The 23,997-nt window shown below is 35.7% G+C and overlaps 1 protein-coding gene across 9 annotated transcripts in view; it reads right to left on the reverse strand.

The window, feature by feature from the left end:
- Positions 1-23,997, reverse strand: part of SMG7 (SMG7 nonsense mediated mRNA decay factor) — a 91,622-nt gene that overhangs the window by 42,447 nt on the left and 25,178 nt on the right. For 4 of the 9 annotated variants that reach the window (XM_058700954.1, XM_058700957.1, XM_058700955.1 and 1 more), the window contains exon 2: positions 12,376-12,512. The exons of 2 other annotated variants lie outside the window; for them this stretch is intronic. In XM_058700954.1, coding sequence (XP_058556937.1) covers positions 12,376-12,479 — 104 coding nt within the window. In that variant the 5' untranslated portion in view covers positions 12,480-12,512. Of the gene's footprint in view, positions 1-12,375; positions 12,513-23,997 lie in introns of those variants that run through there. 3 more of the 9 variants (XM_058700953.1, XM_058700952.1, XM_058700951.1) reach the window with 1 other exon arrangement.

Below are 23,997 nucleotides of genomic sequence, written 5' to 3' on the forward strand. Positions count from 1 at the left end.
AGATGGATTTAACAGATATATTCAGAATATTCCAGCCTAATATAGCAGAATACACATTTTTTTCACGGGCACATGGAACATTCTCCAGAGTAGATCACGTATTAGGCCACATAACAAATCTTAACAAATTCAAAAAGATCAAAGTCATACCATGCATCTTTTCTGATCCTAACACTATGAAACTAGAAATCAACCACAAGAAAAAATCTGGAAAGAGCACAAATACATGGAAATTAAAAAACATGCTACTAAACAATAAATGGGTCAACCAAGAAAACAAAGAAATTAAAAATTTTCATGGAAACAAATGAAAATGAAAATACAATGACCCAAAATCTTTGGGATGCAGCAAAAGCAGTCCTAAGAGGGAAATTTATAGCAATACAGGCCTACCTCAAGAAACAAGAAAAGTCTCAAATAAGCAATCTAACTGTAAACCGAAAGGAACCAGAAAAAGTACAACAAAACCCAAAAGCATGAGAAGGAAGGAAATACTAAAGAGTAGATCAGAAATGATATGTAGAAACTAAAATAAACAACCTAGCCTTAAAGCTAAAGGAAGTAGAAAAAGAACAAAACCAGGAGAAGGAAAGAAATAATAAAGAGTAGAACAGAAATGATATAAACTAAAAAACAGAACAGATCAATGAAACCAGGAGATGGTTCTTTGAAAAGATCAACAAAATTGATAAACCTCTAGCTAGACTCATTAAGAAAAGAAAGAAAGAAAGAAAGAAAGAAAGAAAGAAAGAAAGAAAGAAAGAAAGAAAGAAAGAAAGAAAGAAAAAAAAGAAAGAAAGAAAGAAAGAAAGAAAGAAAGAACGAACCCAAATAAGCAAAATCACTAGTGAAAGAAGAGAATTAACCAATACCACAGAAATACAATTATATGCCAACAATATTGGACAACTGAGAAGAAACAGATATAATTCCCGGAAACATATAACCTACCAAAACTGAAGCAGGAAGAAATAGAAAATTTGAACAGACTGAGATTACCAGCAAAGAAACTGAATCAGTAATCAAAAAACTCCCAAAAAACAAAAGTCCAGGACCATAAGACTTCACAGGGGAATTCTACCAAACATTTAAAGAAGATCTAACACCTATTCTTCTCAAACCATTCCAAAAAGTACAAGAAGGAAAACTTCCAAAATCCACTCATTCTCTTCATTCCTGATACCAAAACCAGATAGACACCATAAAAAAAAAAAAAAAAAAAAAAAAGAGAGAGAGAGAGAGAGAGAGAGAGAGAGAGAGAAAGAGAACTACAGGCCAGTATCTATGATGAATATGATGCAAGAATCCTCAACAAAATACTAGCAAACCAACAACACATTAAAAAAATACATACAACAACACATTAAAAAAATCATTCATCATGATCAAGTAGGATTTATTCCCAGGATGCAAGCGTGGTTTGATATTTGCAAATCAATCTGATACATCACATCAATAAGAGAAAGGATACATACCATATGATCATTTCAACAGATAAAGAAAATGCATCTGACAAAGTACAATATCCATTCATGATAAAAACCCTCAACAAAAAAACAGGTTTTGAGGGAACATACCTCAACAAAGGCCGTAATAAAGGCTGAACATCATACTTAATGGGGAAAAAAACGAGAGCGTTTCCCCTAAGGTCAGGAACAAGACAAGGATGTCCACTCTCACCACTTCTATTCAACATAGTACTGGAAGACCTAGCCACAGCAATCAGACAATAAAAAGAAATAAAAGGCATCCAAATCGGTAAGGAAGAAGTAAAACTTGCACTATTACAGATGACATGATACTGTGTATAGAAACCTTAAAGGCTCCGCCAAAAACTACTAGAACTGATAAATTAATTCAGTAAAGTCACAGGATACAAAGTCACTAATACAGAAATCTGTTTTATTTCTGTACACTAATAATGAAGCAGCAGAAAGAGAAATTAAGAAAACAATCCATTTACAACTGCACCGAAAGCAACAAAATACCTACAAATAAACTTAACCACAGAGGTAAAAAACCTATACTCTGAAAACTATAAAACATTAATGAAAGAAATTGAAGATGACACAAAGAAATGGAAAGACACATGCTCATGGGTTGGAAGAACAAATATGTTAAAACATCTAAACTACCCAAAGCAATCTACAGATTTAATGCGGTCCCCACCAAAATACCAACAGTATTTTTCACAGAACTAGAACAATCCTAAAATGTATATGGAGCCACAAAAGACCCCAAGTAGCCAAAGCAATCTTGAAAAAGAAAAGTAAAATTCCAGATTTCAAGATATACTACAGAAAGTTGCAGTAATCAAAAAAGTATGGCACTGACACATAAACAGACACAGATCAATGGAGTAGAATAGAAAACCCAGAAATAAACCCACAATTATATGGTCAATTAATCTTCAACAAAGGAGGAAAAACTATACAATGGGGGGAAAAAATGGTGTTGGGAAACACCAGCTCCAAAAAAATGGAGCTGGATCACTTTCTTACACCATACACAAAATAAGGTCAAAATTAGACTAAAGACCTAAATGTAAGACCTGAAACCATAAAAATCCTAGAAGACAGCACAAGTAGTCATTTCTCCAACATCGCCCATAGCAACATTTTCTAGATATAGCTCCTAAGGAAAGGGAAATAAAAGCAAAAATAAACTATTGGGACACATCAAAACAAAAAGATTCTGCACAGCGGAGGAAACAATACAAAAAAAAAAAACAAAAACCCTAAACTAAAAGACAAACTACCGATTGGGAGGAGATATTTCCAAATGTCATGTCTGATAAAGGGTTAGTATCCAAAATATAAAAAGAACATAAACAACTCAACACCAGAAACACAAATCATCCAATTTAAAAATGGACAGAAGGCATGAACAGACATTTCTCCAAAGAAGACATAGAGATGGACAAAAGACATGAAAAGATGTCAACACTGGTGCATCTAGGTGGCTCAGTTGGTTAAGCGTCCGACTCTTGATTTTGGCTCAGGTCATGATCTCATGGTTCATGATTTCAAGTTCTGCACTGGGCTCTGTGCTGACAGTGCACAGCCTGCTTGGGATTCTCTCTTTCCCTTTCTCTGTTCCTCCCCAACTTGTATGCTCTCTCTCTCTTTCTCTGTCTCTCCCAAAATAAATAAACTCAAAAACAAAACAAAAAAAGATGTTCAACATTGATGCAAACCAAAACTACAATGAGGTTATTACCTCACACCTTTCAGAATGGCTAAGAGGGCACTTGTTGGGATGAGCACTGGGTGTTGTATGGAAGCCAATTTGACAAGAAATTACATTAAATAAATAAATAAATTTCTTAAAAAAAAAAAAAAAAAGAATGGCTAAAATGAAAAACACAAACTGGTGCACCTGGGTGGCTCAGTCAGTTAAGCATCCGACTCTTGGTTTCAGCTCAGGTCAAGAACTTGAAGTTTCGGGAGTTTGGGCCCTGTGTTGGGGTCTGTGCTGGCAGCATGGAGCTTGCTTGGGATTCTCTCTCTCCCCCTCCCTCACTCGTGTCTGTTTCTCTCAAAATAAATAAACTTTAAAAAAAAAACCACAAGAGGGGTGCCTGGGTGGCTCAGTCGGTTGAGCATCTGACTTTGGCTCAGGTCATGATCTCATGGTTCGTGAGTTTGAGCCCCGTGTTGGGCTCTGTGCTGACAGCTCAGAGCCTGGAGCCTGCTTCAGATTCTGCATACCTCCCCCACTCTCTGCCCTACCCACTTGTGCTCTCTGTCTTTCAAAAATGAATAAACATAAAAAAAAAAAAATTAAAAAAAACCCACAAGAAATAACAAGTGTTGGTGAGGATGTGGAGAAAAAGGAATCCTCTTGCACTGTTGGTGGGAATACAAACTGGTGCAGCCCCTGTGGAAAAGTTTGTTGGTTCCTCCAAAAGTTAAAAAAAGAACTACCCTATGATCCAGTAATCACATTATTGGGTATTTACCCCCAAAATACAAAAACACAAATTCAAAGGGATACAATGCACCCCTCTGTTTACTGCAGCATTATTTACAATAGCCAAATTATGGAAGAAGTCCAAATGTCCACTGATAGATGAATGGAGAAAGAAAATGTGGTATAATATAATGTATAATGGAATAGTATTCAGCCATAAAAAGAATGAAATCATGCCATTTGCAAAAACATGGATGGAGCTAGAGAGTATAATGCTAAGAAAAGTAAGAAAGACACATACCATATGAGTTCACTTATATGTAGAATTTAAAAAACAAAAACAAATGAGCAAAGAAAAAAGAGACAGACAAACCAAGAAACAGACTGGTAACTATAGAAAACAAACAGATAGTTACCAGAGGGAAGGTGGGTGGGGGTAAGGGTAAAATAGGTGATTAAGAGAACACTTATCATGATGAGCACTGAGTAACGTATAGAATTATTGAATCACTATATGGTACACCTGAAACTAATATAACAATCTATAGATTGTTAACTATAGAATTAAAAACTTAAAAAAGAAGAATGCCATATATCCTATTCTACCCATGTCAAAAGAACACACTCTTCCAAAACAAACAAACAAACACACACACACACACACACACACAAAATACAACATCCTACCGGAGCACTAATTTATGAAACTTATACCGAGAAAGCCAGTGCTAATTATATGCATCTTTACTAGACTTACTAGTGTTTTCATTCTGTCCCTGCAAAGTTACAAATACATTTTACTATGCTTCCAGACATTAGCTAAAAAGTTTACACTCAAGTATACACAAGATATCTTATACTTAGAATCATGTGTCTAAAGGTTATTTTCTCATTCCAAGCAAGATCTGCTTGTAAGTATCATTTCAGTATGCTACCATCTGCCTAATGAGGACACCAACTTTCTTTCAAAGATTTTATTGAGCATATTACAGGAACTATTTACAAACAGCCTGTTTCTCTTAGAGGCTGTAAAATAAGATAATTAAGTCTAATAATGTCTAACGTAAAATCTAGCCATTCTGGTAGCAGGCTTCCACTGATAAACAAAGATCAAAATTTTACTTTATATTTTTATATACTACAATCTGTCCAAGAGAAACTGTAAAACTAAAAATTCAAGCACTAACAAAAGTGCAAAAACGTGATAAAAATGGTCTGACAAAAATGTTAAAGCATCTTGAAATCCCAGGAGTTTTGGTTCCTCAGTATGACAAGAGTAAAGAGGTGCTCATTCTGTGCACAGTTCTCTATTAGTTCTGAAAGAGATACATTAATGACTAAAATAATCTTGCTAAATTGAATGGATGAAAAGATAGCTAAATGGAAAATCTAATAACCTGAAGATGTCGAGTATTACTCCTCTTCTATAAACAAGGAAACTGAAGTTCTGAGATGTGAAACAATTTGCCCATAGTCACAAAGCAATTAGGTAGAATTAAGTACAAACTTAGTTCTGACTCTGAAGTCCAGTAATTTCTACTTCTTTCAAGAGAATTTAAAAATTCTGTGACATAAAAAGCTAACATAGACTCTGTCAACTAAACACTAACATGTAAGTCACCTAGCCTAAATTAAAAGATTTGTTAAAATAGAAAATAAAATTCTACCTGAGATTTTTAATAAAAAAGACCGCAAGAAGTAAAATTTATATTCCAGTACAGCAGTCAGACTATGGGTGAAATTCCTTCCTTTACTCTGAATCTCTTTTTGTAAATAAACTTTACTGGGACACAGTCATGCCCATTCATTTATGTACTGTCTATGGCTGCTTTCTGCTACAAGGGCAGAGCTGTGTAGTTGAGACAATGACCACATGGCCCACCAAGTCTCAAATATTTATTTCCTGGCCCCTTTACAGTAAACTTTGCATCTCCTGCTCTGGGGAGTACCTGATCAAAAAATAAGAAGTAAAATATCTATTAAGTTCCCAAGCCAAATAGTTTTTCCCTATGAGGAATCATCAATAGTTTCCTTAAAGATCTATTTTTATTAATGTTGTAATCTTGCCACAAAGAGAACTACATTAAAAAATACAGTCTCATGTAACAAACAGTAAAGTTACTATGTGGAGGCCATGCTATATTTTTGATGGTCTTAATCTGCAAACTGTTTAAAACCCTGTTAGGTTTATATACTATTATCTACTAACTCTTCTTTTTTCCTGTGTACCAAAAGTACCCAATTAGACAGGAGAGAGGGTTAAACTGAGAATTATTATCTCACAAGAGGAATCCCTATCCTCTCCTTACACAATTTTATTTTTTTCATATAGTATATAAGAAACCAAATCAATAGATGTGATCTTATACCAACTGCTTTCATAAAGACTGGTAACATAATTGGTCATTTGATTATTTTACTTCACTAGGGAAAGCTACTACACCTCAACTGACCTACTGGTTTTGCTAAAGACTAACAATGTTAAACATTAATATAGTTTATGGCCAATGCTTATACAAAGTGAGAGAGTGTTTAAATGTTTTCTCTTAGTAGAAGGCTCTGGCAACATGAGTTGCTTTTTATTCTTACTTTAAGCAGAAAGAATGAAAACAATGAATGAACCAAAAATTCAAACATTAAAAATCATCATTCCTTCAATAATAAAATAACACCACTAAACACTTACAAAATACAAAGCTTTCAAAATACTGAATACATTGTGTCCGTTCTACTAAGAGAAAGTAAGCACTTCTACCAAGCAATAAGAAAAAGTCATTAAAAGGCTGAATAAAATCTGAAACATTCAGTGATAAACAAATGCACTAAAAGCTAACAACCTGAAACAATATTCCTGGAGACTACATGATCATCAAGATCTATAAATACATTCAATGTATTCCAATGCACTAGGTACTGAAATAGCCAACGCTATATATAGCACTTATTATTGTCAGACAATGTTCTAAGGGCTTTATATAAATTATTTAATCCGTATTATGTACTATTACTGCCCCCACTTTATAGATGAAGAAGCCCACAGAAATAGAGGTTAAGTAACACGTCCAAGGTTAAGTCAGCATTTGAACTCAATCAGTTTGGTTCCACAGGATAACTCCTAACCATTACATCATAGTTCCTCCTATACAAGATTTCACGGGAAAAAAAAAAAAAAGTAATATTTAATAGAAATAGCCCACAAAACTGGGGCTTTCAATACTTAAACATCTTACAATGTTTTTTATAATGTTGTTAGAGAAGAAAACTCTAAAAGTAATGGTCATCTTCTTTAACAAACACTTTGATTATACATAGTACTTACAATAACAATGCAAGGTAACATATATAATAAGATAATCTTTCTTAAGAACTGATATTAAAATTTGTGATTGAAAATATAAGGTATCTCCAAATCAGGGGCAGACACAATGGAAGAGTCCTTCGACCTGAACTTCCAACCCCGTTTCTCTTATGAGCAGAACACAGGAAAATAAGCCAACGTCTTCTAAAACTCATCTTCAAATAAGCCAACATCTTCAAACTCAGTTGCTAAGGAAAAGTGAGTCAGCTTCTTTTGTTTTGGGAGGGAAGGCTAAAATATTTTTTTTTTGAAATTTAAACAAAAGCCATGGTAGGTTTTATTTCAAGTTAATATATTTGCTTACCTTCATAGAGTACTAAGGAGTATTTGGAATAATAACAGTATTCATCAATTATAACCATCTACATAATTACATATATCATAATTATTTGTACAAAATAGGCCAGATACTGTAAGGTGAGTGTGAGCCTACACATGCAAGCACACAAATACACAATCTACAGATCTCTAAGACATCACCAAGTCTCATAGGATTAATAAAAAGTAAATCATATTGCTCTACTTTTGAATTTCACATAGAAAAGGGTATCTAGGGAAGATGCTGCTCCTAGAGGGGCTTGTCTCAGTAAGGAACAAAAACACTAATTTGCTTTCTCTCTGTGGCACTTTACAGTTTGTCATGAATTTTCAAGCCTCCTGACATTATTCCAATGCTCTACATTACAACATTTATCCTAAAATTCTATTATTTGAAACTGTGTATCTAGTTTGATTAAAGGCCAGTCCTCTCTGGAAATATCAAAGGATAAGAAGTTCTTCCAGGCAGAGAAAATTACACAGTAAAGACAGCTAAGTCAGTGAAGGTGGGAGACTGGAACATGGAACATAAAATACACAGTAAGAAAATACAGGAGATGACTGGTGAACCAAAGCAGACAGCAGACTGTGAGACTTTACATGACACGTTAAGGAGCTCAGACCTCTGTCTTTTAAACAATAGGACACCAGTGCCAAGTTTTAAGCAGGAGCACACCACTGTCAGAACTTCATTTTTAAAAGATTACACAACATTCATGAAGATGGATTTTAAAAGGGCAAGTCTGGAAGGGAGGAAGTGACCATACAGATGGAACAGAAAAACCTAGACTCAAGAAATACCTGTTAATAAAGTCAGTAGAAGGAAAGACAAAGCTGAGAAAACAGTCCAAATCATTCCCAGATTGTTAGCTTGGACAGCTGGATATATGAGAAAGTAAGGGGTATAAGCAGGAACTTAGAGATTAAGTGTCAAGCACAGAGGAGCCATTAAGACTAGGGATATACTGCGGGAGTGACCAGCACACTGATGATAGTTAAACCTATAAGAAAAATGTAATTGCCCAGAATGGCAGAAGGGAGAATCTAGCTCTCAATCTTCATTTTTTAATTTGAGTATAGTTGACACACAAGGTTACATTAGTTTCAGGTTGTACAACGCAGTGATTCAACAACTCTATTTGTTACACTATACTCAGCACAACTGTAGCTACCATCTATCACTATACAATGCTATTACAAAACCACTGACCGTATTCCCTATGCTGTACCTTTTATTCCTGTGACTTACTCTTTCCCTAACTGGAAGCCTATATCTCCTTCTCCCCTTCACCCATTTATTTTGCCTGGCCCCCCATCCCCTTTTTTTCTGGCAACCAGTTTTTTTTCTGTATTGATAGGTCTGATTCTGCTTTTCGTTCATTTATGTGCTTGTTTTGTTTTTGTGGATTCCACATGTAAGTGAAATCATATGGATCCTCAAAAAATTAAAAATAGAAATACCACATAATCCAATAATGCCTACTGGGTATTTACACAAAGAAAATTAAAACACTAAACTGAAGGGGCGGGCGCCTGGGTGGCTCAGTCACCAGTTAAGCGGCCAGCTTCGGCTCAGGTCATGATCTCACGGTCCGTGAGTTCGAGCCCTGCGTCGGGCTCTGTGCTGACAGCTGAGAGCCTGGAGCCTGCTTCAGATTCTGTGTCTCCATCTCTCTCTGACCCTCCCCTGTTCATGCTATCTCTCCCTGTCTCAAAAATAAATAAATGTTAAAAAAAAAATTTTTTTTAATAAAATAAAAAAATAAAACACTAAACTGAAAAGATGTATGTATCCTTATGTTTACTGAATCATTATTTACAATAGCCAAGATAAAGGAAGCAACCCAAGTGTCTATCAATGGATGAATGGATAAAGTAGATGTAGCATGTATACACAATGGAGTATCATACAGCCACAAAAAAAGGATGAGATCTTGCCATCTGAGACAACATGGATAGACCTAGAGGTTATTATGCTAAGTGAAGTCAGAGAGAGAATGAGCTACACTCATTTTCAAGGGGCAGATTTACTGTAAGGACTAGAGAGTGGGTTGGATTTGGTGAAATAAAGGTCAATAATAGCCCTGTCAGAGAAGAGACTATGTCAAATTGCAGGGGGCTGAGGAAAAAATAAGAAGTAGTAGTTTAAGTCAGTTCTTAAAATGCTAAGCTGTGAAGAAAAAGGGAAGAGAGCCATGGTAAAGACAAGTTTCTTTTTTATAATAGTAGGGCCTTAAACATGTTTAAAATGAAAAAATGAAGCTAGGAGAATGGAATAGGTTGAAGACTTAAGAAAATGAGAACAAAACTGATAGAGGATAATTCTGGAAGAGATGGAAGGAAATGGTAATGTGAATAGTAAGACAGGAGGCCAGACTGGCTTTGAAAAGGAGGCAGGATGAAACTAGAGGAAGGTAAGGTTAGATAGAAATGTGCCAGAAGAATAAGGGAGTAGTGTGGGATGAGGCGATGTCAAGAGAATTCACAGCTACACACACTGCATCACTTTCAGAGATAAAGTAGGAGATGAGATCAGTGTCTGAACGTAAGTGGGAGATAAACTAAGGAGAATGGTGAATCTTTAGATAATTACAAAATGAATAGGAAAGGGAGGCTTACCAAAGGCAAAGAAAAGAGTTGAGAAAAAGTGATGAGAGATATATGGATTAGACACAATGAAAAAAATTAATATGAAAACATATACAACTAGTAAACGCAAATTAAAACAGGTAAATATTTTTACTCTAAATAGTCAAAATGACAATAGCCTTAATGATAGCAGGTACTACTTCTAAGCAACTCAGTATAAAGTGGAAGATATGAGGACATATACAGATGATTTCAATACACTATGGTTGAGTACAGGGATAAAGATATATGCCTACAGTTCAACTACAGAAAGAGCCAGTGGGAGTGAGGAAGAAGATAAGTGTTCAGGGCTGTATCTCTAACACCTAAAATAATGCCTGTTATACAGTAGCTGTTCACTAAAATTTTGTTAAATTAATGAATGGTAAAATGTGCGTCATACAGGAAACAATTTTATGCAATGGAAAATGATACAGAATAAAAAGGACTTAGGTCTGGAGCTTCTTTCCAAGAAACTTCAATTTCATCATCTGTAAAACAGGGAAACAAACTCCCTTTCAGAAATGAGAAGTAAATAAGACAACCAGTAAGTTACATAAAAGAACCTAAGTGAAAACTCTAAAGGGAGGACTGCACTCTGATTATAACACCAATACTTCGGGGCGCCTGGGTGGCTCAGTCGGTTAAGCGTCCAACTTCGGCTCAGGTCACGATCTCGCGGTCCGTGAGTTCGAGCCCCGCGTCGGGCTCTGTGCTGACCGCTCAGAGCCTGGAGCCTGTTTCAGATTCTGTGTCTCCCTCTCTCTCTGACCCTCCCCCGTTCATGCTCTGTCTCTCTCTGTCTCAAAAATAAATAAACGTTAAAAAAAAAAATTAAAAAAAAAATAACACCAATACTTCAATGACCAAGTTAGTTTTGCTAATCTGGTTTCTGACATAGGATCCTTTCTGAAGCAGCCACAGGGTTGAAGAAGACAACATTCCAAGATGGGCGTCAAAAATCCTATGTTATCTACTACCATACAATGCTAAATGACAAAAGAAAGAGAAACTTTACATGTCATGAGGACCATATTCTTAGTATGTACAGAAAATGAAACCAGAGGTAGATACATCAAAGCTGCAAAATAATTTGTTATTTTCTTTTTTGCTTCTCTCCAAACATTAGTTTTGATCATATAACTTAAACAAATACATTTTAAATACTGGACCTAATAACACATCAAGCAACCTACAAAATACAGTAATATCATGGTAATTGATTATAGATTCTAAACTCATCTGTTAAGAATTAACAGCCTAATCATAGTACTTTGATCATTTAATATTTGCTAGGTCCTGTTTACATGCTTTCATATATTATTAAATCTTTAATTCACAAAACAAATCTATCAGGTTAAGTAGTAAGATTATCCTCATTTTGCTAATGAGGAAACAAGGACACAGAGTGGTTAAATAACTTGCTGAAAGTGACATAAACAGGAAGTGGCAGAGCTTAGCTTCCACCGCTAGTCTGGTTCCAGCAGGTCTTCTGGAATGGATTGGCTATAGGTGTCACCGTCAGGGTATCAACTTTTAGAGGCAACTATCACTTCTCGTTTAAAAGTCCCATCTCTGAGATCAGATACCTTCACACATTCTGTCACTATAACTGTCATTACAAGCTGCAGTGACAGTTTCTAATTCACCATGTGGTTAGAGAGGTCTTCCCTAGCATGCAATCATTTACCTATTTCTATACACATTGGGAGGCTGGACTGCAGACACAGAGAACTAAAAAGAGCTGATGATCCCCGCACTCAAATGAACTGCTATACATGTAACTCAAAACACAGGAAGTTTCATACTAAAGGAGAATCTACAAAACGGATCACATGTACCTACACTTATCATAAATATTCAAAGACCTCATACATAAACATAAAGATGTCTTATATTTACGTTAGTAAATGTTTTAAAAGTTTCCTTCAACTACAATATATAAGTGCTCATGACAAAGTAAACATATGCCAAAGTTCTCGTGAAGCCACATAAGTTAAAAAAAAAAAATTAGCACTCCCCACTCCCATCCTGGCCAATATCAAATGCTTCACAAAGTCTCTAACTCTTCTATTAGTGCTCACAGAATATGCATACTTTAACATACATCTCTAAAAGGAATACAAACATGAAGAAATCCCTTGTAATTTTTATCCTACCTAATATTACTTGATTTCAGATGCTCCTCTGATTTCAAGTTTCCGGTCCTCATCTGGGACTTAAATGAAACGTTTTCTCCCACAATGACTATCTGCAAGAACATCCAATTTCTTAAGGTAGAATGGTTTAAGACATTCTAGACAGAGGAGAGGAGGAAAATATGAGTTAACCCACAATAACAGAGAACTCCTTTGAAAAAAAATTATTTTCTCTTCATTTGAAATGATTTAATGTAAAGGCAAATGAAAAATACCAAAGCTTTTATCTTTCTATATTAAGTTTCTTAGAATACACATTTTAAAATTGTTTTGTATATTTCTAACATTTTAGTTTTAGATCTAAATGTTATTTAATTTCCCTCTCTCTCTGAAACCTGAGTGATCTCTATTAGGACAAACAAATACCAGTTACCCAGCAGGGTTTTTGTAGTTCCAAGGTGAGAGTGCCCTGTAGAACACAAGAGCAGATGGTTGGTCCAAACCAGACTGCTTACCAAAGGAAAAACATGTAAAGCAATTAAACCACAATTACAGGTGGTATGAACGTTTAGATTCTAAGATCAGCTAAAAATGGCAGGTTTTTAGATCTTTATTAACTCACTGAACAAAGATTTAGTCATGCTCGTGTACTAGATATAGTGTGAATAACTGGGTATACAATGATGAACAAAACAGATATGGTCCCTGCCATGGATTTAAAATTTAACGTGGAGACAGACCCACAAGGAAGGAGGAGGCAATAAAGGGTAGTGGTTAATAGCATGGGTGTGTAACATTGTCTGCATTTAACTGCAGGCTGGGAGTAAGTCAACCCACAGGAAAAACAGCAAAATTCCTTAAGGACATCAATTTAACTCAAAGATCTGAACAAAGCAATTTAAGTAAATATTACTGGCTACTGATAATTGCTTACATTTACAATTATTGTGTGGCAGATTCTGTGCTCAATGTTCCATAGGCATGATCTCAAAGAATGGGAGTATAATGGAATAGTCAGGTGTCTTGTATTCACAACTGTGTTCAAAGCAAGCTCTGCCACCAACTAGCTGTGTAACCTTAGGAAATTGACTTCTCTATGCCCCAGTTTTGTTAGAAGTAAGGAGATAATAAATGTACCTACCTTACTGAGATGTTTTGAGGATTAAATGAGATAACAGAAATAAAGCAGTCAGGCCTGCTATTTCGTAAGCCCTCAAAAAATATTAGCTATTATGGTCATTATTATTATCATTATAGTTATTATTAGCCCTCCCAACAATCCTAAGATAGAAGTGCCGTTATTCTCATTCTATAAATTAGGAATTTGAAGCTAAGAACTCACAAACTAATCAATTCTAGAATAGAAGACAAAGTTACTAATAATATTTTAACAATAAAACACCAGTCTTAAGAGAAATTTCAAACATGCAGGAAGTCTATGTGGACCTTGTCTCCTTACTTCCAAAGCATGTATTTAATTTCTGATGACTTTAGTGGTACTTTAGTGGAAAACCCTGAGAAAATACCCCATGCTAAAACCCAAGCTCCTTAGCATATCACGTGAGGTCCCAGAGCTCTCCATTTTATACTTTATGACCTAATAAAACTAAAATTACTTTTAGTTCATAGCTATTGTGCTCCTCAGTATCTTTATTCATGCTCTTTCACTCAACCTGGAATGCCCTCCTTCTTCCCTCCTTGTCTGGTTAACCCCTTATTTTTTTTTTTAATTTTTTAAAATGTTTTTATTTATTTTTCAGAGAGAGAGAGAGAGAGAGAGAACGAGAGAGAGCGAGCAGGGGAGGGACACACACACACACACACACACACACACACTCCAAAGCAGGCTCTAGGGTCTGAGTTGTCAGCACAGCCCCACACAGGCTTGAACTCGTGAACCACAATACCATGACCTGAGCCAAAGTCGGATGCTTAACCGACTAAGCCACCCAGTTGTCCCCACTCCTCTCATTTAAGACTCAGCAACTTCTATAGGAGGGCTTTGGCTTGGCCATGCACCCCCAGTACATCTTAATGCCCACTTCTATCTCAGCATTCGTAGCACTGTGACGAAGTATTTCTTCAACTACAGACTGTTCTGTGCAACTCTGTATATCCGGTGCCTAACAATGCCTGCCAAACTAAAGTGTATCAAATAAATTTATGTTAATTTGGGCTAAAATAGTCTCTCGAAAAGGCCAAAACTCTAAAAATTCAAAGTTTCTCAAAACTAACAGTAGTCTCAAAAGTCTCCCAGGAAAAGAGTTTGAAAGATTTTTTTTATCTGATAACCAGGAATAACATACTTCCAAGTTCAGAAAAATCTACCATTTTATATAGTCAATTAGAGAAGTTCATGGTCATTTACCTGGCTGTCTGAAATTCAGATTGTTTTCCACACACTGGGATCTATAAAGTACATACAATACACTAATATTTCTACAGAAATACAAAATCTGAAACCTCAATAGAACATGGATAAATCCAACAACCCAAATGAGTTAAATTTAGATTAAGCCGTTAACAACTGGAAGACTATTTCCCCTCATCTCAACTTTTACATTAGATGAAGTATGCCAAAACAATGGTTTTCAACTCTACTGGACAATGCGTTTGGAGGGATAAAAAAAAAAATGCATTCTATATAACAACTCTGTACCTTCTGGAAATAAAATATAAGATAATATTAAACTATTTATATAATACATTAGAATGAAAACTAAATGCCTTTTAAGTAAAAAAAAAAAAAAAGGAAAAAACAATTTTTAATAAAATTAGCACCTGAATATGTAAATGAGCAGGTAAGACTATCTTTGAAGTTATTACGAAGTAAATGCTTGCACATACTTTTGATGGTAAGAGAAGGTTAAGAGAATTCCAAACAAAGGCAGAACAATGAAAGCCAAAATATGATTAGACACTAGAATTAAAACAAGTATCAATGTAATAATAGAGTAGATGTACTGGAAATGGCAATAAGAGAAAAAAATGACATGGGGCAACATAACAAGACAAAATACAAAGAAGTGATTTGAAGAAAACAAGTATGTAACTATACCCTTTGACAGGTGACATGGAACAAAAACTAGATTTGAAAAAAAGAGCAAACAGCCTTTATATAATGTAAAACACCATATAAATTAAGGTTAAACAAAAATAAAGTACTACTTCCCAATGTGGAGTAGGGAAATAATATGTGAAATGGACAAGTTAACTCAAATAGCTAGCAAAAAGATACGGTCTGATTTAATTAAATAAAAGAATCTATAAATTATTTTTTTTCACTTTTTATGTTTTTTATTTTTATTTATTTTTCAATATATGAAATTTATTGTCAAATTGGTTTCCATAAAACAGCCAGTGCTCATCCCAAAAGGTGCCCTCCTCACTACCCATCACCCACCCTCCCCTCCCTCCCACCCCCCATCAGCCCTGTTTGTTCTCAGTTTTTAAGAGTCTCTTATGCTTTGGCTCTCTCACACTCTAACCTATTTTTTTATTTTATTTTATTTTATTTTTTTCAACGTTTTTAATTTATTTTTGGGACAGAGAGAGACAGAGCATGAACGGGGGAGGGGCAGAGAGAGAGAGAAACACAGAATCGGAAACAGGCTCCAGGCTCCGAGCCATCAGCCCAGAGCCTGACGCGGGGCTCGAACTCACGGACCGCGAGATCGTGACCTGGCTGAAGTCGGACGCTTAACCGACTGCGCCACCCAGGCGCCCCTATTTTTTTTTTTAAAGAATCTATAAATGATTATAGTACATATAGTATTCTCTACTTCTTGGTGGTCTCTGAAATTAAAAATATAAGATATACAAAAATCAAATCTGATTTTTCTACCAAAAAGCCATTATTTACTTCATATCTCCAGACATCAGTTTCACCTAGTCAGGTTCCTTCTTTATTATTTTCCTATCTGACTGAAGAAAGGGGTGGTATATTAAAATCAAATAATTTAACAAATAATAATTTAATAAATTAACAGGCCACAGAGCGCCTATGGATGATTGTTATGTTAATATTAATTAATGGCTCCCAATGAATCACACACCACTTGGCAACTGCACCTTATTAATTCCCTTCACACACTGATCCTGGACTGGCCATGTGACTTACTTTGGCCCATTGTATTTTACCAAATATGATACAAACAGGCTTGATAAACACCGGTGTGTTTGAGCCTGCCCTTTTGCTAACACCACCACTATGTTATGAAGTTAAGGATGACAGACCACTTGGAAAAAAGAAACCCAGTTTTCCTACCTATCACAGCCATCTCAGTTGAGGGTCCAGACATATGAGTGAGGTTGTCTTGGACCATTCAGGTCAGGCTGAGCCACAGGTGACTGAGTCATCCAACTTCATCTAGATGGTCTGAGACATGGGAAACCTTTAGAGACTTTGAGCAAAGAGGTGAAATGATCTAATCTAGATTTTAACAGGTTCCACCTGGCTGCTATATTGAGAATTAACTGATTTGAAGTAGTTGGCAGTAGTGAAGATGGTTGTGATCAGACTCTGACCAGCAACAGCATTTGCTGAATGAAAAACACAAGAGAAAGAATTAAAAGAAATAATTCATGGTTTTCAGCCTAAGTAGCCTGAATTATGGATCTGCCATTTGCTAACAAGAGGAAGATGATACAAGTAGGTATAGGAGGAAAGAAGAGTCCATTTTGGGACAACAGTGCCTCCCACATGGTATTATATAGATAAGCTCTTGCTATTGTTTTTGATAACAATGGTAACTCTGAGATGATTATTATACATCCAAGACAATGAACTGGTAGGTAGGTAGAGTCTGGGGTTTAAAGAAAAGGTTTGGACTACAGATATTCATTTGGGAGTCACCAGCATATAGGCATACTTCCATTTTATTGTGTTTTGCTTTACTGTACTTCACAGGTACTGTGTTTTTTACAAATAGAAGGTTTGTGACAACCCAGCATCAACCAAGTCTACTGACACCATTTTTCCAACAGCATTTGCTCCCTTTGTGTCTCTGTGTCACATTTTGGTAATTCTCACAATATTTCAAAACTTTTTCAATATTATTATACTTGTTATGATGATCTGTGATTAGTGATCTTAGATGTTATTATTGTAATTGTTTTGGGGCACCACAAACCATACCCATATAAGACAATGAACTTAATAAATGTTGTGTTCTGATGGCTTCATCAACTGGCCATTCCCCCATTTCTCTCTCTCTCTCTCTTTTGGCTTTCCTATTCTCTGAGACACAATACTGAAACTAGGCCAATTAATAACCCTACAATGTCATCTAAGTGTTCAAATGAAAAGGAAGAGTTGCACATCTCTCACTTTAAATCAAAAGCTAAAAATGTTTAAGCTGAGTGAGGATGGCATGCTGAAAGCCAAGACAGGCCAAAAGCTTGTACACACACACACACACACACACACACACACACACACAGTTCTTGAAGGAAATTACAAGTGCTACTCCATTTGTAACACACAAATGATAAAGCAGAAGAGCCTTATTGTTGACGTGAGAAAGTCTGAGTGGTCTAAATATATCAAACCAGCCACAACCTTCCCTTAGGCCAAAGCCTAATCCAGAGCGAGGCCCTAACTCTCTTCAATTCTGTGCAGGCTGAGAGGTGAGGAAGCTGCAGAAGCAAAGTTGAAAACTTAGCAGAGTTTGGTTCATGAGGTTTAAGGAAAGAAGCCATCTCCAGAACATAAAAGTGCAAGGTGAAGCAGCAGGTGCTGATACAGAAGCTGCAGCAAGTTATCCAGAAGATCTAGCTAAGATAATTCATGAAGATGACTACACTAAGGAAGACTTTCTATGTAGACAAAAGAGCCTTATATTGGAAAAAGATGCCATCTAGGACTTTCATAGCTAGAGAGGAGAAGTCAATGCCAGGTTTCAAAACTTCAGAAGACAGGCTGACTCTCTTGTTAGGGGCTAATGCAGCTGGTGCCTTGAAGTTGAAACCAATGCTCATTGACCATTCCAAAAATCCTAGGGCCCTTAAGAACTATGCCAAATCTACTCTGCCTGTGTGCTCTATAAATGGAACAACAAAGCCTGGATGACAGCATATCTGTTTATAACATGATTTACTGAATATTGAATTAAGTTTATTCATTTTTTTTTGAGAGAATGAATGAATGAATGAATGAATATTTCAAGCGGGCTCCACAATGTCAGCACAGTGCCCAACATGGGTCTTGGTCTCACGAACCATGAGATCATGACGTAAGCCAAAAGTAAGGGTCAGACATTTAACCGACTGAGCCACCCCGGCATCCCTACTGAATATTTTAAACCCACTGTTGAGACCTATTGCTCAGAAAGAAAGAAGCCACTCAGAAAGAAAGATTCCTTTCAAAATATTACTGCTCACTGGCAACACACCTGGTCACTGAAGAACTCTGGTGGAGATGGACAACAAGATTAATGTTACTTTCATGCCTACTAACACAACATCTGTTCTGTAGCCCATGGATCAAAAAGTAATTTGGATTTAAGTCTTTTTACTTGAAAAATGTATTTCATAAAACTATAGCTACCATTGATGGACTCCTCTGACGATCTGGGCAAAGTCAACTGAAAACCTTTTGGAAAAGATTCCCCATCCTAGATGCCATTAAGAGCATTCAAGAGTCACATGAGGAGGTCAAAATATCGACGTTAATAGGAGTCTGGAAGAAGCTGATTACAACCCTCATAGATGACTTTGAGGGGTTCAAGACTTTAGTTGAATAAATAACTGCAGATGTGGTGGAAAGAGCTAGAACACGAGATTTAAAAGTGGAGCCTGAAAATGGGACTGAATTGCTGCAAATCTCATGACAAAACTTGAATGGATGAGGAGCTGATTCTTATGGATGAGTGAAGAAAGTGATTTCTTGAGATGGAATCTACTCCTGGTGAAGATGCTGGGGAAACTGTTGAAATGACAACAAGGGATTTAGAATATTATACAAACATAGTTGCTAAAGCAGCAGCAAGGTTTGAAAGGACAGACTCCAATTTTGAAAGAAGTTCTACTGTGGGTAAAATGCCATCAAACAGCATCACATGATACAGAGAAATCATTTGTGAAAGGAAGGCTTAATCAACGTGGCAAATTTCATTGTCTTATTTTAAAAAACTGCCAACCCCAACCTTCAGCAACCACCACCGTGTCAGCCAGCAGCCGCCAATATCAAGGCAAGATACTCTACAAGATATTCTACCAGCAAAAAAATTACAACTCACTTGAAGTTCAGATGATGGTTAGCATTTTTTAGCAATATTTTTCAACTAAAGTGTGTACATTGGTTTTTTAGACAAAATGCTATTGTACACTTAATAAACTATAGTATAGTGTATATATAACTTTTATATGCCTGGGAAACCAAAAAAATTCATTTGACTTACTTTACTGCAATATTCAATCTACTGTGGTGGTCTGGAACTGAACCTACAATATCTCCAAGGTATGATATTGTATGAGAAGGGAACAGAACAGTAAATAGACTGAGAACTAATAGCCAGAGAGTTAGGAGGAAAATTTGTTTAAGATTTTATTTCTAAGTAATCTCTATACCCCATGTGGAGCTCAAACTTACAACCCTAACATCAAGAGGTGCATGCTCTACTGAGTCAGCCAGGTGCCCCAGGAGGAAAATTTGTTGAACATGGTGTCCTAGAAGCCAAATGAAGAAAGAGCTTCAAGAAGGGGCACAGAATCAATAAGTGTTGTTGGTGCATCAAGTACAACGAGGCCTGAGAGCTGACTATTGGACTTAGCAATGTGGAAGCCACTGAGGGTCTTGTTAAGAATGATTTTGGTGGAGAAGTAGAGGCATAAGCCTATGGTTTGACTTCAATAGAAAATAGGAAAGGAACTGAGACTAAAACTGAGTTTAGACATCTTTATAAAGGGAAGACAGGCAGAACTGGAGGGAGACATGAGGGTCAAAAGAGTTCTGAAGATGGGATACATAACCGGTTTTTAATGGGACAGAATGGGATAAACAACATGGGAAGGACTCAAGGGAGAAAATAAAAGGATGAAAACAGTTTCATAAATGTCATAGGGGTCTGTTTAAATACTGCACATGTTTAAAAGGGAAAAAAAAAGTCCTTGAATAAAAAAAAGAATAAAACATAAAGTGAATATATAAAGAAGGAAAGTCAACTAATAATTATTGAGGACCTACAAAATGGCAAGTAAATCACATAAACCATTCCCACTTTTTCATAGCAACCTAAAATAACTACTATTTTTCCAATGTATAAATAAGGCTCAGAGTTAGGAAACTTGCCCAAGATCACAAAAATAAGTATGTGCTATGACTAGGATTCAAATCCAGGTATATCAGAATTCCAGAGCCTAAACTTCTTCTATTCGTTATTCCATGATTCATGACAGATTTCAATTTTCAACAATTCACAAATTCAAAGCTAAATTGTGAATATTTTATTGTTTATGATTTATTCTGAGTTTCCCTTTTTAACAACATAATTCCCATCCATATTTTTTTTCCCTTAAACCTAAAAGACTTATCCAGGAAATGTTCCCGGTTTTATCCTCTAGTATAGTTTCTATTCCAGGAGGTCTCTCTAGATGTTGTGTCCACTCTCTCTTTTTCATCATAGAAAAATAAAAACCTCAATTTTTAGAGAATTCTGATCAGTAAGACAACTTCCAGATAACACAGGTTTACTATATTTTCTTGCATGAATTATACACGAGAAATGAATGCACACAGACTTCAGTGGCAACCGGAGAATGTTCCTGGGAGTGAGCCTAAGTCATCACTGCTAACAATATTCCTTATGCTTAGGGCCAAAGTTACTCATAGAACAAGTTTCTGAATATATGATTGAAAAAGAAGGGGAGGGGACAACTTCATGGACAAATCTTCGGTCCATACAATTTAGATAATATCAAACATAAAGTAAGATCAAACAAATTTTATTATACTCTCTTATCCTGCTCTTCTAAAATATAAAAATCAAGGATATGTCCTGGCCTCTCTATTATTCCTACATTACTCAAAATCTAGTTCTTAAGTTCTTTGCTAAACAAGTCGCTAAATGTACAGTAACATTTACAACTTGATAATATATATATATATATTTTTTTTTTTTTAACGTTTATTTATTTTTGAGACAGAGAGAGACAGAGCATGAACGGGGGAGGGTCAGAGAGAGAGAGAGGGAGACACAGAATCTGAAACAGCCTCCGGGCTCTGAGCTGTCAGCACAGAGCCTGATGCAGGGCTTCAACTCACAGACCGTGAGATCATGACCTGAGCCGAAGTCGGCCGCCCAACCGACTGAGCCACCCAGGCGCCCCTACAACTTGATAATAAATTAACAAAATCAGTTCACTGGACAACAGACCCCAAGAAATTAAGAGTTTATATCAAATCTGGCTCATATAAATTATATAAAAAATATTTGAAGAAATGACAGAATATTTTTCAAATTTGATTGAAGTTATAAACCCACAGATCTAAGAAGCTCAACAAACCTTAAGCATTTAAACACAAAAGAAGACCATACAAAAGCACTGTAATCAAATGGCTGAAATTCAATGATAAAGAGAAAATTTTCAGAGCAGGCAGAGAAAAAAATACATCATTTAAGGAGGAATAAGGATAAGAATAATGCCCAAATTCTTATCAGAAAAAAATGTAAGCCAGAAGATAATAGAATAACATCTTCAAAATATTGGGGAGGGGGGGTGGAGAAGGCCTGTCAAACCTGTAACTATCTATCTAGCACAAATATCCTTTGAAACTAAAGGTGAAATGATGTCATTTTCACAAACACAAAAGCTGAGGAAACTTGATGTCAGCAAATCAATTCTGTAAGGAATATTAAAAAGGAAGTTCTTGAAGCTGGAAAAAAAAGACAAAGGTAATACACAGAAAACTGGAACTACACAAAGAGATGAGGAATGCCAGAAAAGAAAAAAATTTAAGTAAATACAAAATAAATTTTTTCTCCTTGTTTTTCAATTTCCTTAAAGGTTGACTAACCTTTAAACAAAAATAACATGTGGTCTAGGGTTTAAAACAAATAAAGGGGAAAAAAAGGAGGGGGATGGCACTTAGCTGGTTCAGAACATGCAACTCTTGATCTTGGGGTCATGAGTTTGAGTCCCACATCGGGTGTAGAGATTACTAAAAAAGTAAACTTCACAACAAAATAAAACACAGAAAGTGTTTGACATTAACAGTACAAACAAAAGGAAAGGAAAATGAAATTATACTGCTGAAATTTTTACATTAAATATAAAGTAGTACAATACAAAAAAGCATAACGTAAATCCCAATGCAACACAAAAGGGGGAAGATACCTAATAAACCAACAAAAGAGATAAAATAGAAACAGAAATAAAGAAAAATAGATAAATCTACAATTATTTGGAGCTTTCAAAACTTCTCTCAGTAACTGATAGAACAAATAGGCAGAAAACTAGTAAAATGAAACCAATACTATCAACTAAACAGATCTAATTGGCATTTATGAAACATTCTACCCAACAGAAGAATACATGTTCTTTCAAGTGCACATGGAACATTCACCAAGATGGACCATATGCGAACCCCAAAATAAGTCTTCAAAAATTAGAATCACATAACTGTAAGTCAATATAGAAAGAGAGCTGGAAAAATCCTCAAGTTTAGAAATTAAATAATACATTTAAAAAAATTTTTTTAATGTTTATTTACTTTTGAGAGACACAGAGACAGAGTACGAGTCGGGGGAGAGCAGAGAGACACACACAGAATTAGAAGCAGGCTCCAGACTCCGAGCTGTTAGCACAGAGTCCTATGCGGGGCTCGAACTCATGAACCGTGAGATCATGACCTGAGCCGAAGTTGGACACTCAACCGACTGAGCCACCCAGGCACCCCAATATTACGTTTCTTAATAATCATGGGGCAAAGAAGAAATCACAAAGGAAATTGGAAAATATTTAAAACTGAACGAAAATGGAAACACATGATGTATAGGATGGAATGAAGGCAGTGCTCAGAAAGCTTTTTATGGCTTTAGATGCTTACATTAAAATTAAAAAAAGGTCTAAAAGCATTAATCTAAGGTCTATCTTAAACTGTAAAAGAGTATATTCAACCAAAATTAAGTAGAAGAAAATAATGAAAAGTAAAAACAAAAACAGAAAACAAGTAAAAGCTAACTTTAAAAAGATCAATATAATTCTCCCCAAACTTATCTACAGTTACAAACAATTCCAGTCAAAACCCTAGCAGGCCGTTTTGGTAGAAACTGACAGACTGGCTTTAAAATTTATCTGGAAATGAAGAATCTAGAATAACCCAAACAATGTATTCAAAAAGAATAAAGTTGGGAGAACTTATACCACCCAATTTCAAAATTTACTTTAGAGCTGTGATAATATAAACAGTATAGTAATGGTATAAGAAGAGATACATAAATCAATGGAACAGAGTACAGAAACAAACTCATGTACTCATGTATGTAGGTACATGCATATGAATGTATCTGTGTGGATAGCCAAACGATTTTTAACAAAAGTGTCAAGGCAATGAAATGGGGGGAAAATGATGTTTTCAATGATAGTGCTGGAATAACTGGGTAAAAATTTAAAAACTGGAAAAAATTAACCTTAAAAAATACA

The sequence above is a fragment of the Neofelis nebulosa genome, chromosome 15 (assembly GCF_028018385.1).
Source record: "Neofelis nebulosa isolate mNeoNeb1 chromosome 15, mNeoNeb1.pri, whole genome shotgun sequence".
NCBI lineage: Eukaryota > Metazoa > Chordata > Mammalia > Carnivora > Felidae > Neofelis > Neofelis nebulosa.